We start from the raw sequence: 13,056 nt of genomic DNA on the forward strand, positions 1-13,056 counted from the left end.
AAATAGGGGCAGAAAAGAGCAGAAGAAAAATAAAGTGAAAAAGTTTGAGGCAATCTCTGAAGGGGGTTTGTTACTGCGCTTCGAGCTCGCTGTAGAGTCCTTTTCTCGGTTGATCTTGCTTTTTGTTGGGGCCCAGTATTCTTCTTAATCTTTGTTCACTGAAGGAGACTTGGGGTTCCTGTGTCTTCGGTTGTTTTCAGTTCTGTAAGAAAGAGATGGGAGCAGGCAGAAGAGAGGTCTTGTCAACCCAGGAGCAAACAGCTTTCTGACAGTTCAAAACTCTGTGGCAAGTTCAAATTCAAAAAAACTCAGGTGGCCCAACAGGTTAGCCATGTGACTAGCTGGTGTGACCACGTCTGTTTGTGTATTCGGCCATCTTAGCAGTCAATAGGAATGCTAGCTCCTCCACCTTCATGTCTGGTAATCAAAAGTCCATTATGGATTGAATGTGACAGGGAATGATCTTTTGTCCCTTTTAAGCACTGTCTGTAAATGTGCAAATGTCTTTCCAGTCAAGGGTCTGGTGTTGTTTTCTTTATTCCAGTAACAGTTTAAAATCAATGTTCATGTGGCGAAATTAATATGCCTCATTCTTGGCAGACATGACACTGATATATATTTTAATGCCATTTACCCACCTTGCTACCATAACTCAATACCATTGTCTAACCAAAATCTATCAACTTCAGTTTTGAAATTTTCAATTGATCCCCAGCCTCAACAGCTTTTTGCAGGAGAGAACTCCAGATTTCCACTGTCCTTTGTGTGAAGAGATGCTTCCTGATATCACCCCAGAATGATTTAGCTCTAATTTTAAGGTTATGTCCCCCCTTGTTCTGTCATCCCCCACCAGATGAAATAGTTTCTCTCTATCTGCCCTGTCAAAGCTTTTAATCATCTTAATCTCCTCTATTAGATCATCCCTTACATCGCAACATAGGAACAGGAGTGGGCCATTCAGCTGATCGAGCCTGCCCCGCCATTCATAACGATCATGACTGATCATCCACTTCAATGCCTTTTTCCCACACTATCCTCATATCCTCTTATGTCATTGGTTTTTAAAAATCTGTCAATCTCTGCTTTAAGCATACTCAGTGACTGAGCTTGCACAGCCCTCCAAGCACAGACCCCTGCAGTACACCACAGCCTGCCAATGCGAGATTGACTCATTTATTCTTACTCTCTGCATTCTGCCTGTTAACCAATCCTTAATCCACACCAGTATATTACCTCCTATTCCATGTGCTTTAATTTTGCTAACCAACCTCCTATGGGGGACTTTATTTAAAGCCTTCTGAAAATCCAATTATACAACATCCACCAACTCCCCTTCATCAATTCTGTTAGTAACATCCTCAAAAAGCTCCAACAGGTTCGTCAAACATGATTTCCCATTCATAAATCCATGTTGACTATGCCCAATCAGATCATTATTATCCAAGTGTCCATTTATCACATCCTTTAGAATAGAGTCTAGCATTTTCCCAATGACTGATGTAAGGCTGACAGGTCTGTAATTCCCCGTTTTCTCTCTCCCTCCCTTCTTAAATTAGGGGGTGACATATGCTACCTTCCAATCTGCAGGAACCGTTCCAGAATCTATAGGATTTGGAAGATGATCACCAATGCATCCACTATCTCCATAGTTACCTCTTTCAACACTCTGGGATGTAGAATATCAAGTCCCGGGGACTTATCAACCTTCAGCCCCATTAATTTCTCCAATACAACCTTCTTACTAATACTAATTTCCTTCAATTTCTCATTCTCCCTAATCCCTGGGATCTCGAATTCTGGGAGGTTTCTTGTAACTTCCTCAGTTAAGACAGACACAAAGTAATCATTTAGCTTCTCTACCATTTCTCTATTCCCCATTATAAATGCTCCTGACTGCCTGTAATGGGCCAACATTTATCTTAGCCAAACATTTCCTTTCTACGTACTTATAGAAGCTTCTACAGTCCGTTTTTATGTTTTTTGCTAGCTTACATTCATATTCTATTCTCCCTTTCTTTATCAGTTTCTTCGTCCTCCTTTGCTGTATTCTAAAATCCTCCCAATCCTCAGGTTTACTACGATTTCTGGCAACTTTATAACCTTTTCTTTTAATCTTATACAATCCTTAACTTCCTACTTCTGGGGTTTTTGTGCCTTGAAGAAATGTATAGTTGCTGTAAACTATGCACTTTTTATTTAAAGGCTATCCATTGCCTATGTACTATCATACCTTTTAATGTATTTTCCCAATCCACCTCAACTGGGACAGTAACAGGAGGGAGAGAGTTCAGGACACACTCCTGTGTTAAGGATGGGACAGTAACAGGAGGGAGACAGCCCAGGACACACTCCTGTATTCAGGATGTGGCTGGAGAAATGGTGTAGGGGAGTGGGATTCAGATTCCTGGGACATTGGGACTGGTTCTGGGGAAAGTGGGACCCCAGTACAAGCTGGATGGGTTGCATCTGGGCAGGACCAGGACCAATTTCCTCAGGGTGGGGGGGGCGGTGGGGGTGGGTGGTGTTTGCTAGTGTTGTTGGGGAGGATTTAAACTAGAATGGCAGGGGGATGTGAATCTGAGCAGGGAGACAGAGGAGAAGGAGACAAGGATAGAATTGAAAGATAGAATTGTAAGAAGCAAAAGTGGAAGGCAGAGAAACCAAAGGCGAGAAGCAAACGGGGCCATAGTGCAAAATAAAGCTCAGGTGATTAACAATGTTAAAAAGTCAAGTCTAAAGGCATTGTGTCTTAATGCACGGAGCATTCGCAATAAGTCAGATGAATTAACAGCGCAAAAAGATATAAACGGTTATGATTTAGTAGTAATTATGGAGACATGGCTGCAAGGTGACCAAGGATAGGAACTGAGCATCCAGGAGTATTCAGCATTTAGGAAGGTCAGGCAAAAAGGGAAAGGAGGAGGGGTAGCGTTGTTAGTAAAGGAGTAAATCAATGCAATAGTGAGGAAGAATATTGGCTCGGAAAATCATGATGTGGAATCTGTATGGGTGGAGTTAAGAAACGCCAAGGGGCAGAAAACGTTGGTGGGGGTTGTCTATGGGCCCCCAAACAGTAGTGGGGATGTAAGGGATGGCATTAAACAGGAAATTAGAGACACATGCAATAAGTGTACAACTGTAATCATGGGTGACTTTAATCTACATATAGATTAGTCAAACCAAATTAGCAACAATACTGTGGAGGAGGATTTCTTAAAGTGTGTACGTGACGGTTTTTTACACCAATACGTTGAGGAACCAACTAGAGAACAGGTTATCCTAGACTGAGTATTGTGCAATGAGAAAGGATTAATTAACAATCTTGTTGTGCGGGGTCCCTTGGGGAGGAGCATCCATAACATGACAGAATTCTTCATCAAGATGGAGAGTGAAGTAGTTGAATCTGAAACTAGGGTCCTGAATCTAAATAAGGGAAACTATAAAGGTATGGTAGATTGGGGAACTTTACTAAAAGGGTTGACAGCGGATAGGTAATGGATAATATTTAAAGAACATGTGCATGAATTACAATTATTCATTCCTGTCTGGCACAAAAATAAAACCAGAAAGGTGGCTCAACCGTGGCTTACAAAAGAAATTAGGGATAGTATTAGATCCAAAGAGGAGGCACATAAAATTGCTAGAAAAAGCAGCAAATCTGAGGATTGGGAGCAGTTTAGAATTCAGCAAAGGAGGACAAAGAGGTTGATTCAGTGGGGGAAAATAGAGTATGAAAGTAAACTTGTGGGGAGCATAAAAACTGATTGTAAAAGCTTCTATAAATATGTGAAGAGAAAAAGATTTGTGAAGACAAATGTAGGTCCCTTACAGTCAGAAATGGGGGAAATTATAATGGGGAACAAAGAAATGGCAGAACAATTAAACTCATACTTTGGTTTTGTCTTCACAAAGGAGGACATAAGTAACCTCCCAGAAATGTTAGGAAACCAAGGGACTAAATGAGAGGGACGAACTGAAGGAAACCAGTATTAGTAAAAAAATAGTGCTGGGAAATTAATGGGATTAAAGGCTGACAAATCCCCAGGGCCTGATAATCTACCTCCCAGAGTACTAAAGGAAGTGGTCCTGGAAAAAGTGGATGCATTGGTGGTCATCTTCCAAAATTCTATAGACTCTGGAGCAGTTCCTACAGATTGGAGGGTGGCAAATGTAACCCCACTATTTAAAAAAGGGAAAGTAAAAAACAGGGAACTACAGAACAGTTAGCCTTACATCAGTAGTGGGGAAAATGCTAGAGTCTATTATAAAGGATGTGATAGCAGAACACCAGGAAAGCATAAACGGGATTGGGCAAAGTCAGCATGGGTTTACGAAAGGGAAATCATGCTTAACAAATCTACTGGAGTTTTTTGAGGATGTAACTAGTAGAATAGATAAGGGAGAACCAGTGGATATGATGTGTTTGGATTTTCAGAAAGCTTTTGATAAGGTCCCACATAAGATGTTAGTGTGCAAAATTAAAGCACATGGGATTGGGGGTAATATACTGGCATGGATTGAGAATTGGTTGACAGACAGGAAACAGAGAGTAGGAATAAACGGGTCTTTTTCCGGGTGGCAGGCAGTGACTAGTGGGGTATCGCAGGGATCAGTGCTTGGGCCCCGGCTATTCACAATATATATTAATGGCTTGGGTGAGGGAACTAAATGTAACATTTCCAAGTTTGCAGATGACACAAAGCTGGGGGGGAAAGTGAGCCGTGAGGAGGATGCAAAGAGGCTCCATGTGATTTGGACAAGTTGGGTGAGTGGGGAAATGCATGACAGATGCAGTATAACATGGATAAATGTGAGGTTATCCACTTTGGTTGTAAAAACAGAAAGGCAGATTATTATCTGAATGGTGATAGATTGGGAAAGGGGGAGATGCAACGAGACCTGGGTGTCCTTGTACACCAGTTGCTGAAAGCAAGCATTCAGGTGCAGCAAACAATTAGGAAGGCGAATGGTATGTTGGCCTTCATTGCAAGAAGATTTGAGTACAGGAGCAAGGATGTCTTAATGCAGTTATACAGGGCTGAAACCACATCTGGAGTATTGTGTGCAGTTTTGGTCTCCTTATCTGTTCTTGCCATGGAGGGAATGCAAAGAAAAATAACTAGGCTGATTCCTGTGATAGCAAGATTGACATATGAGGAGAGATTGGGTCGACTAGGCCTATATTCACTAGAGTTTAGAAGAATGGGAGGGGATCTCATAGAAACCTATAAAATTCTAACAGGACTCGACAGGCTAGATGCAGGGAGGATATTCCCGATGGCTGAGGAGTCCAGAACCAGGGGTCACAGTCTCAGGATATGGGGTGTGCCATTTAGAACCAAGATATACAGTAAATGGAAAAGTCCTGGGGAAAATTGATGTACAGAGAGATTTGGGTGTTCAGGTCCATTGTTCCCTGAAGGTGGCAACGCAGGTCAATAGAGTGGTCAAGAAGGCATACGCCATGCTTTCCTTCATCGGATGGGTATTGAGTACAAGGATTGGCAGGTCATGTTACAGTTGTATAAGACTTTGGTTCGGCCACATTTGGAATACTGCGTGCAGTTCTGGTCGCCACATTACCAAAAGGATGTAGATGCTTTGGAGAGGGTGCAGAGGAGGCTCACCAGGATGTTGCCTGGTATGGAGGGTGCTAGCTATGAAGAGAGGTTGAGTAGATTAGGATTATTTTCATTAGAAAGACGGAGGTTGAGGGGGGACCTGATTGAGGTGTACAAAATCATGAGAGGTATAGACAGGGTGGATAGCAAGAAGCTTTTTCCCAGAGTGGGGGATTCAATTACTGGGGATCACGAGTTCAAAGTGAGAGGGGAAAAGTTTAGGGGGGATATGCGTGGAAAGTTCTTTACGCAGAGGGTGGTGGGTGCCTGGAATGCGTTGCCAGTGGAGGTGGTAGACGCGGGCACGATCGCGTCTTTTAAGATGTATCTAGACAGATACATGAATGGGCAGGAAGCAAAGAGATACAGACCCTTAGAAAATAGGCGACATGTTTAGATAGAGGATCCGGATCGGCGCAGGCTTGGAGGGCCGAAGGGCCTGTTCCTGTACTGTAATTTTCTTTGTTCTATGAGGAGAAATTTCTTCACTCAGAGGGTGGTGAACCTATGGAATTCTCTACTGCAGAAGGCAGTGGAGGCCAAATCATTAAATATATTCAAGAAGGAGATAGATATATTTCTTAACACCAGAGGGATCAAGGGATATGGAGAAAAAGTGGGAACAGGGTACTGAATTAGACGATCAGCCATGATTTTTTTTGAATGGTGGAGCAGGTCCTAAGGGCTGAATGGCCTACCCCTGCTCCTACTTTCTATGTTTCTATGTTTCTATGAATGCTGCGTGCATTCAGGTAGAGTTCCCTTAACCTTGTCTTCTTGACATTATTCTGCATTCTAAGCCTAGTTGATGCTTACCTTTGTTTTGCCTGCTTTCTAATGTCACTTGCTACTTTTCTACCTCCTGTTACTACTTTACTTCCTTCCAATTTGAGCTACCCCTCAGGTTCCCATCCCCCTGACAAGCTAGTTTAAACCCTACCCAACAGCACTAGCAAATCTCCCTGCTTGGATATTAGTCCTGGTCCTGTTAAGGTGTAGCCCATCCATCTTGTACAGGTCCCATCTGCCCCAGAACCGGTCCCAAAGCCTCACAAATCTTATTCCCTCCCTCCTACATCAATTTTCCAGCCACATGCTTAATCGATCAATCCTCCTATTCCTATGCTCAGTAGTATGTGGCACTGGGAGTAATCATGAGATTACTGCTTTTGAAGTCCTGCTTTTTAATCACCTTCCTAACTCACTTTTCAACTTTCATGACCTCATCCCTCTTCCTATCTATGTCAATATGGACCATGACCTCTGGTCACCCTCCCCCAGAAGGATGTCGTGCAGCAGCTCTATGATGTCCTTGACCCTGGCACCTGGGAGTCAATACACCATCCTGGAGTCACGTTTACTGCTGCAGAAATGCTTGTCTGATCCCCTGACTATCGAATCCCTTATCACTATTGCTCTTCCACTCTTCTTCCTCCCCTCCTGTGCAGCTGAGCCACCTGTGGTGCCACAGACCTTGCTCTGGCTGCACTCCCCTGAGGAACCATTGCTCTCACCAGTATCCAAAATGGAAAACTGATTAGCAAGCAAGATAGACTCAGGGGACTGTTGCACTGCCTGTCTGGTTCTCTTAGACTGCCTGGCAGTCACCCATTCCCTCTCTGCCTGCATGCTCCTAACCTACGGTGTGACCACCTCCCTAAATCCACGTAGTCCTCTGCCTCGCGCATGCATAACACTGACTCCAGCCACCGCTCGATTTCCGAAACCCGGAGCTCAAACTTCTGAAGCTGGTGACACTTCCTGCAGATGTGCCCATCTAGGACACGTGGTGTGTTCATGACTTCTCACATACCGCAGGACGTACATTCCACTTGGCTGAGCTAACCTGTCATACCGTAACTTTAAAAATGTTTTATTACAATGAGAAGTAGAATAACTTGCCAGTTGCTCACCAATCAGCTTGTTCCCCTGTACCGAAGAGATAGGCAACAACTGAAAAGAAAGAGAGAGAGAAAGAGAGAAAGAAAGAAAGAAAGAAACCCTTCCCTCACACACCAAACTCCCACTTTACACTCTGAGCACTCAGATTTAATTTTTTCTTAATTTATAGTTCCCCTCCTTACCAAATTCCCTCACTTACCAAATTCCTTTCTTCACACTCTGTGCCCTCCAACAGCACTCAATCCCTTAATCCTTTCTATTCCATATGGATTTAAGCTTAAACGTAAGAGATTTAGGACAGAAAGCAAGAGGGTTGCAAGACTGTGCAATACACTACTAGAGTTAATAATTGAAGCAGAGACAATGCCAACATATAAGAATAGATTAGATAGGTGGTTGAATAAAAGAGGAATAAAGGGATATGGAAACAGGGGTGTTGAGGGCACATGGGATTAAGGTTATTGCTTATATACAGGATTAATGACAACATGTACTGGTTGGGCCTAACAGTTGTAATGTCTATGAAAATCTATGTAAACGGAGCCCAATGTGAATCTTCAAATGAGGGAAGAGAAAATTGAAAGAGAAATATAACAGCATATTTCAATTAACTATTACAACTACAACTAATGTAAAGTGCTTTGTTCGCAATTTCAGCATCCATTCTGGTACAAGTGATTACAGGATCTATTTCTGGGGCAGTACTTCTCCTGGTCATTGTGCTTTTGATACGAAGGAAAGACATGTTCAGAGGTAAGGTCCCTGCTGCCAGCTGCTTCTTCACAGTGGCACAGAAGAGCCCAGCTATGATCAATGCTCAATCATGGAATCGTACAGCACAGCCTACTCCTGACCATTACTGTTGAAACTGCTGTTCCTGGCACTATTTGGGTGGACTTCTTGCAGGATGGCACTTCCATTACAACTGCCCAATCACCCTCCAGATCTTCTATCTCCTCAGTTCTTTGGTGTCCTACGCTGATCTTCTCTACCAGCTAGTTTGTTCCTTTCTCTTTAACTATTTATCTTCCTCTATCTACAAGAACTCTTGGTCCAACAGAACGGTAGGTGTACCTTCTAAACACAGATTGCAGCATTTCAACAACCTTCTTAAGGGCAACTTCTCTCCCAAAGATTGACTTAAAAAAAGCTTTTGGTGCATCTCGCATTCTCAACAGATGCTTGCTTCCGAAGTGAAATTCATAAGCACATAGACCAGTGCACCATCAAGCCTATCCAGTACCATGTCCTCTCAGCAACAACAACTTATATTTATATAGCACCTTTAATGTAATAAGTCCCAAGCTACTTCACAGAAGCATTATAATACAAAGCATGACACCAGGCCACAAAAGGAGATATTAGCTCAGATGACCAAAAGCTTGGTCATAATAAGGAGCGTTTTAAAGGAGGAAAGCGAGGAGTAGAGGCAGAGAGGTGTAGGGAGGGTATTCCAGAGCTTGGGGCCTTGGCAACTGAAGGCATGGCCACCAATGTTGGAGCAATTAAAATTAGAGATGCACAAGAGGCCAGAATTATAGGAGTGCAGATATCTAGCAGGGTTGTGGGGCTGGAGGAGATTACAGAGAGGGACAAGGCCATGGAGGAATAAGAATTTTAAAATCAAGATGCTGCTTGATTGGGAGACAATGTAGGCCAGAAAGCACAAGGGTGATAGGGGAATGGGATTGGTGCAAGCTAAGACATGGGCAGCAGAATTTTGGAACACTTCAAGTATAGGGAGAGTAAAATATGGGAGAGCAGCCAGCAGTGCAATAGAATAGACAAATCTAGATGTAACGAAAGCATGAATGAGGGTTTCAGCAGCTGATGAGCTGAGACAGTAGTGAAGTTGGGCGATGTTATAGAACATTATAAACCTTTTGGTTGGTTTCCACCATGTCAATGTACCACTCTCCTGGCCCACCACTACACAGGTAATCATTAACTTCAGAGTTCTAAGATCCAGTGTCTAAACATCAATGGTCAATGGCCTTTCTTTCTGAGAATGACCACAAGTTATTAAGAAAGAAAGAACTGGCATTTATATCGCACCTTTCATGATCTTGGGTCCACAAAATTGCTTTGCAGCCAGTAATGTACTTTTAAAGTGTTGTCACTGTTGTAATGTAGGAAACCTAGGGCGGCACAGTGGCACAGTGGTTAGCACCGCAGCATCACAGCTCCAGTGACCTGGGTTCAGTTCTGGGTACTGCCTGTGCGGAGTTTGCAAGTTCTCCCTGTGTCTGTGTGGGTTTCCGCCGGGTGCTCCGGTTTCCTCCCACAGCCAAAGACTTGCAGGATGATAGGTAAATTGGTCATTGTAAATTGCCCCTAGTGTTGGTAGGTGGTAGGAGAATGGTGGGGATGTGGTAGAGAATATGGGGTTAATGTAGGATTAGTATAAATGGGTGGTTGTTGGTCGGCACAGACTCGAAGGGCCTGTTTCAGTGCTGTATCTCTAAATAAATAAATAATTTGCATTTCTTCATGGACAGATATTTTGGGAAGGTTGCAGTCATTGGTTGCAGGCCAATCAATGACTGGCAGATTCTCCCACAACAGGTACAAGTGAAGGTGTAGTAGCTACTGGGGGGAAAATGGATCTATCCTTCTCCTTTTCTCTTTCATGCTGGTTCTTTGCTCAGTCTCAAAGGTGTCTGTAGCCCTCCTGATGTAGCATCTCCAGGCATCACGATCTATGGCCTGCGCTTCCCCTGGCAAAGGCACACAGTGAGGGAATTCTTCAGGGAGTCCTTGAAACGTTTGTATGGGGCCCCTCTGTTCCTTTTACCTGTGGTCAGCTCTCCATGCAACACAATCTTGGGCAGGCAACTGTCGTCCATCCAGGCAATGTGACCCACCCAACGCAGTTGGCTTTGCAGGAGGATGGCCTCAATGCTGGTGATGTTGGCTGTTTCCAGGACTTCAATGTTTGAGATGCCGTCCTGCCAGTGGATCTTGAGAATGCTGTGGAGGCAACGCTGATAGAAGCACTCTAGAAGGTGTATATGACAGCGGTATAGGAGCCATGAAAAAGAAAAAATAATTAAACATAAAAAGGGGGGACACCATGCTCTGAAATTATTGAACTAAATGTTCAGTCTGGCAGGCTGTAGTGTGCCTAATCGGTAAATGAGATGCTGTTCCTCGAGCCTGCGCTGATGTTCATTGGAACACTGCAGCAATCCCAGGACAGAGATGTGAGCATGAGAGCAGGGGGGAGTGTTGAAATGGCCAACAACTGGAAGCTTGGCGTCATGCTTATGGTCTGAGCGGAAGTGTTCCGCAAAGTGATCACATAATCTGCGTTTGGTCTCCCCAATGTAGAGGAGACCACATTGTGAGCAGCGAATACAGTATACTACATTGAAAGAAGTGCAAGTAAATCGCTGCTTCACCTGAAAGGAGTGTTTGGAGCCTTGGATAGTGAGGAGAGAGGAGGTAAATGGGCAGGTATTAAACCTCCTGCGATTGCAGGGTAAGGTGCCATGGGAAGGGGACGAGGTGGTGGGGGTAATGGTGGATGGCGAGGGTGTCGCGGAGGGAATGATCCCTTCGGAATGCTGACGGGGAAGGGAGGGGAAGATGCGTTTGGTAGTGGCATTACTTTGGATGTGACGGAAGTGGCAGAGGATGATCCTTTAGATCTGGAGGCTGATGGGGTGGGAAGTAAGGACAAGGGGAACCCTGTCATGGTTCTGGGAGGGAGGGGAAGTGGTGAGGGTAGCGGTGCGGGAAATGGGTCGGACACAGTTGAGGGCCCTGTCAACCACAGTGGGAAGGAATCCTCGGATGAGGAAAAAGGAAGACATATCACAACCACTGTTGGGGAAGGTAGCATCATCAGAGCAAATGCGTCGGAAACGGAGAAACTGGGAGAATGGAATGGAGTCCTTACAGGAGGCAGTGTGTGAAGAAGTGTAGTTGAGGTGGCTCTGGGAGTCGGTGGGCTTATAATGAATATTAGTAGACAGCCTTTCCCCAGAGATGGAGACAGAGAAGTCGAGGAAGGGAAGGGAAGTGTTGGAGATGGGCCATGTAAATGTAAGAGAAGGGTGGAAATTAGAAGCAAAGTTGATAAAGTTTTCTAGTTCCGGGCGGGAGCAGGAAACGGCACCGATACAGTCATCAATGTACCGGATAAAGAGTTGGGGGAGGAGGTCTGAGAAGGATTGGAACAAGGAATGTTCGACATATCCTACAAAAAGACAGGCATAATTAGGACCCATGCAGGTGCCCATAGCAACACCTTTTACTTGGAGGAAGTGAGTGGAGTTGAAGGAGAAGTTGTTCAATGTGAGAACAAGTTCAGCCAGGCGGAGGAGGATGGTGGTGGATGGGGACTGATTGGGCCTCCGTTCAAGGAAGAAACGGAGAGCCCTCAAACCATCCTGGTGGGGGAATGAAGGTGCAGAGAGATTGGACGTCCATAGTGAAGAGGAGGCGGTTAGGGCCAGGAAACTGGAAATGGTCAAAATGATGTAGGGCATCAGAAGAGTCACAGATGTAGGTGGGAAGAGACTGGACCAAGGGAGAAAAGATGGAGTCAAGATAGGAAGAAATAAGTTCAGTGGAGCAGGAACAGGCTGAAACAATGGGTCTGCCAGGACAGTCCTGTTTGTGGATTTTGGAAAGGAGGTAGAAGCGGGCTGTTCAGGGTTGTGGGACTATGAGGTTGGAAGATGTAGAGGGAAGATTTCCAGAGGAGATGAGGTCAGTGACAGTCCTGTGGATGGTAGCTTGATGTTTGGTGGTGGAGTCATGGTGCAGAGGGAAGTAGGAAGAAGTGTCTGAGAGTTGACGCTGAGCCTCTGCAAGGTAGAGGTCGGCACGCCAGACAACAACAGCACCACCCTTATCTGCAGGTTTAATGACAATTAGACCTGAGAGAACGGAGTGCAGCAAGTTCAGAGGGGGGCAGGTTAGAGTGAGTGAGGGCAGCAGAGAAATTGAGACGGCCGATGTCTCGCCGACAGTTTTCAATGAAAAGATCAAGAGCAGGTAAGAGGCCAGAGGGAGGGGTCCAGGTAGAGGGGGAATGCTGGAGACGAGTGAATAGGTCTGCTGGTCAGGGGAAGGACTCCTGGTCAAAGAAGTGAGCACAGAGGCAAAGGCGACGTTGGGAAGACCAAACGCAGATTGGGTGACCGCTTTGTGGAACACCTCCACTCAGTTCGTAAGCATGACCCTGAGCTTCCAGTTGCTGGCCATTTCAACACATCCCCCTGCTCTCATGCTCACATCTCTGTCCTGGGATTGCTGCAGTGTTCCAGCGAACATCAATGCAAGCTCGAGGAACAGCATCTCATTTACCGATTAGGCACGCTACAGCCTGCCAGACTTAACATTTAGTTCAATAATTTCAGAGCATGACGAGCCCCCCTTTTTATGTTTAGTTAATTTTTCTTTTTTTCTTTTTTCTTTTTTATTTGGTTACTTCATTTTAGTTTTTTTTACTTTGTTTAGTTGGTTTCTACTGTGCCTACTCACTGTTTCTGTTGTTTTTTATGTTTGTGCTTGGCATGCTTTG

General features: G+C 44.6%; 1 protein-coding gene across 6 annotated transcripts in view; it reads left to right on the forward strand.

The window, feature by feature from the left end:
• The window catches only part of LOC137375791 (sialic acid-binding Ig-like lectin 14), a 122,883-nt gene that overhangs the window by 79,478 nt on the left and 30,349 nt on the right, over positions 1-13,056 (forward strand). For 5 of the 6 annotated variants that reach the window (XR_010976059.1, XM_068043253.1, XM_068043248.1 and 2 more), the window contains one exon: positions 8,181-8,276. The exons of the other annotated variant lie outside the window; for it this stretch is intronic. Coding sequence is in view for 4 of the 5 variants with exons in the window: in XM_068043253.1 (XP_067899354.1) it covers positions 8,181-8,276 (96 nt within the window). In the remaining variant the exon portion in view is untranslated. The remainder of the gene's footprint in view (positions 1-8,180; positions 8,277-13,056) is intronic. 6 annotated transcript variants of the gene reach the window in all.

The sequence above is a fragment of the Heterodontus francisci genome, chromosome 12 (genome assembly GCF_036365525.1).
Source record: "Heterodontus francisci isolate sHetFra1 chromosome 12, sHetFra1.hap1, whole genome shotgun sequence".
NCBI lineage: Eukaryota > Metazoa > Chordata > Chondrichthyes > Heterodontiformes > Heterodontidae > Heterodontus > Heterodontus francisci.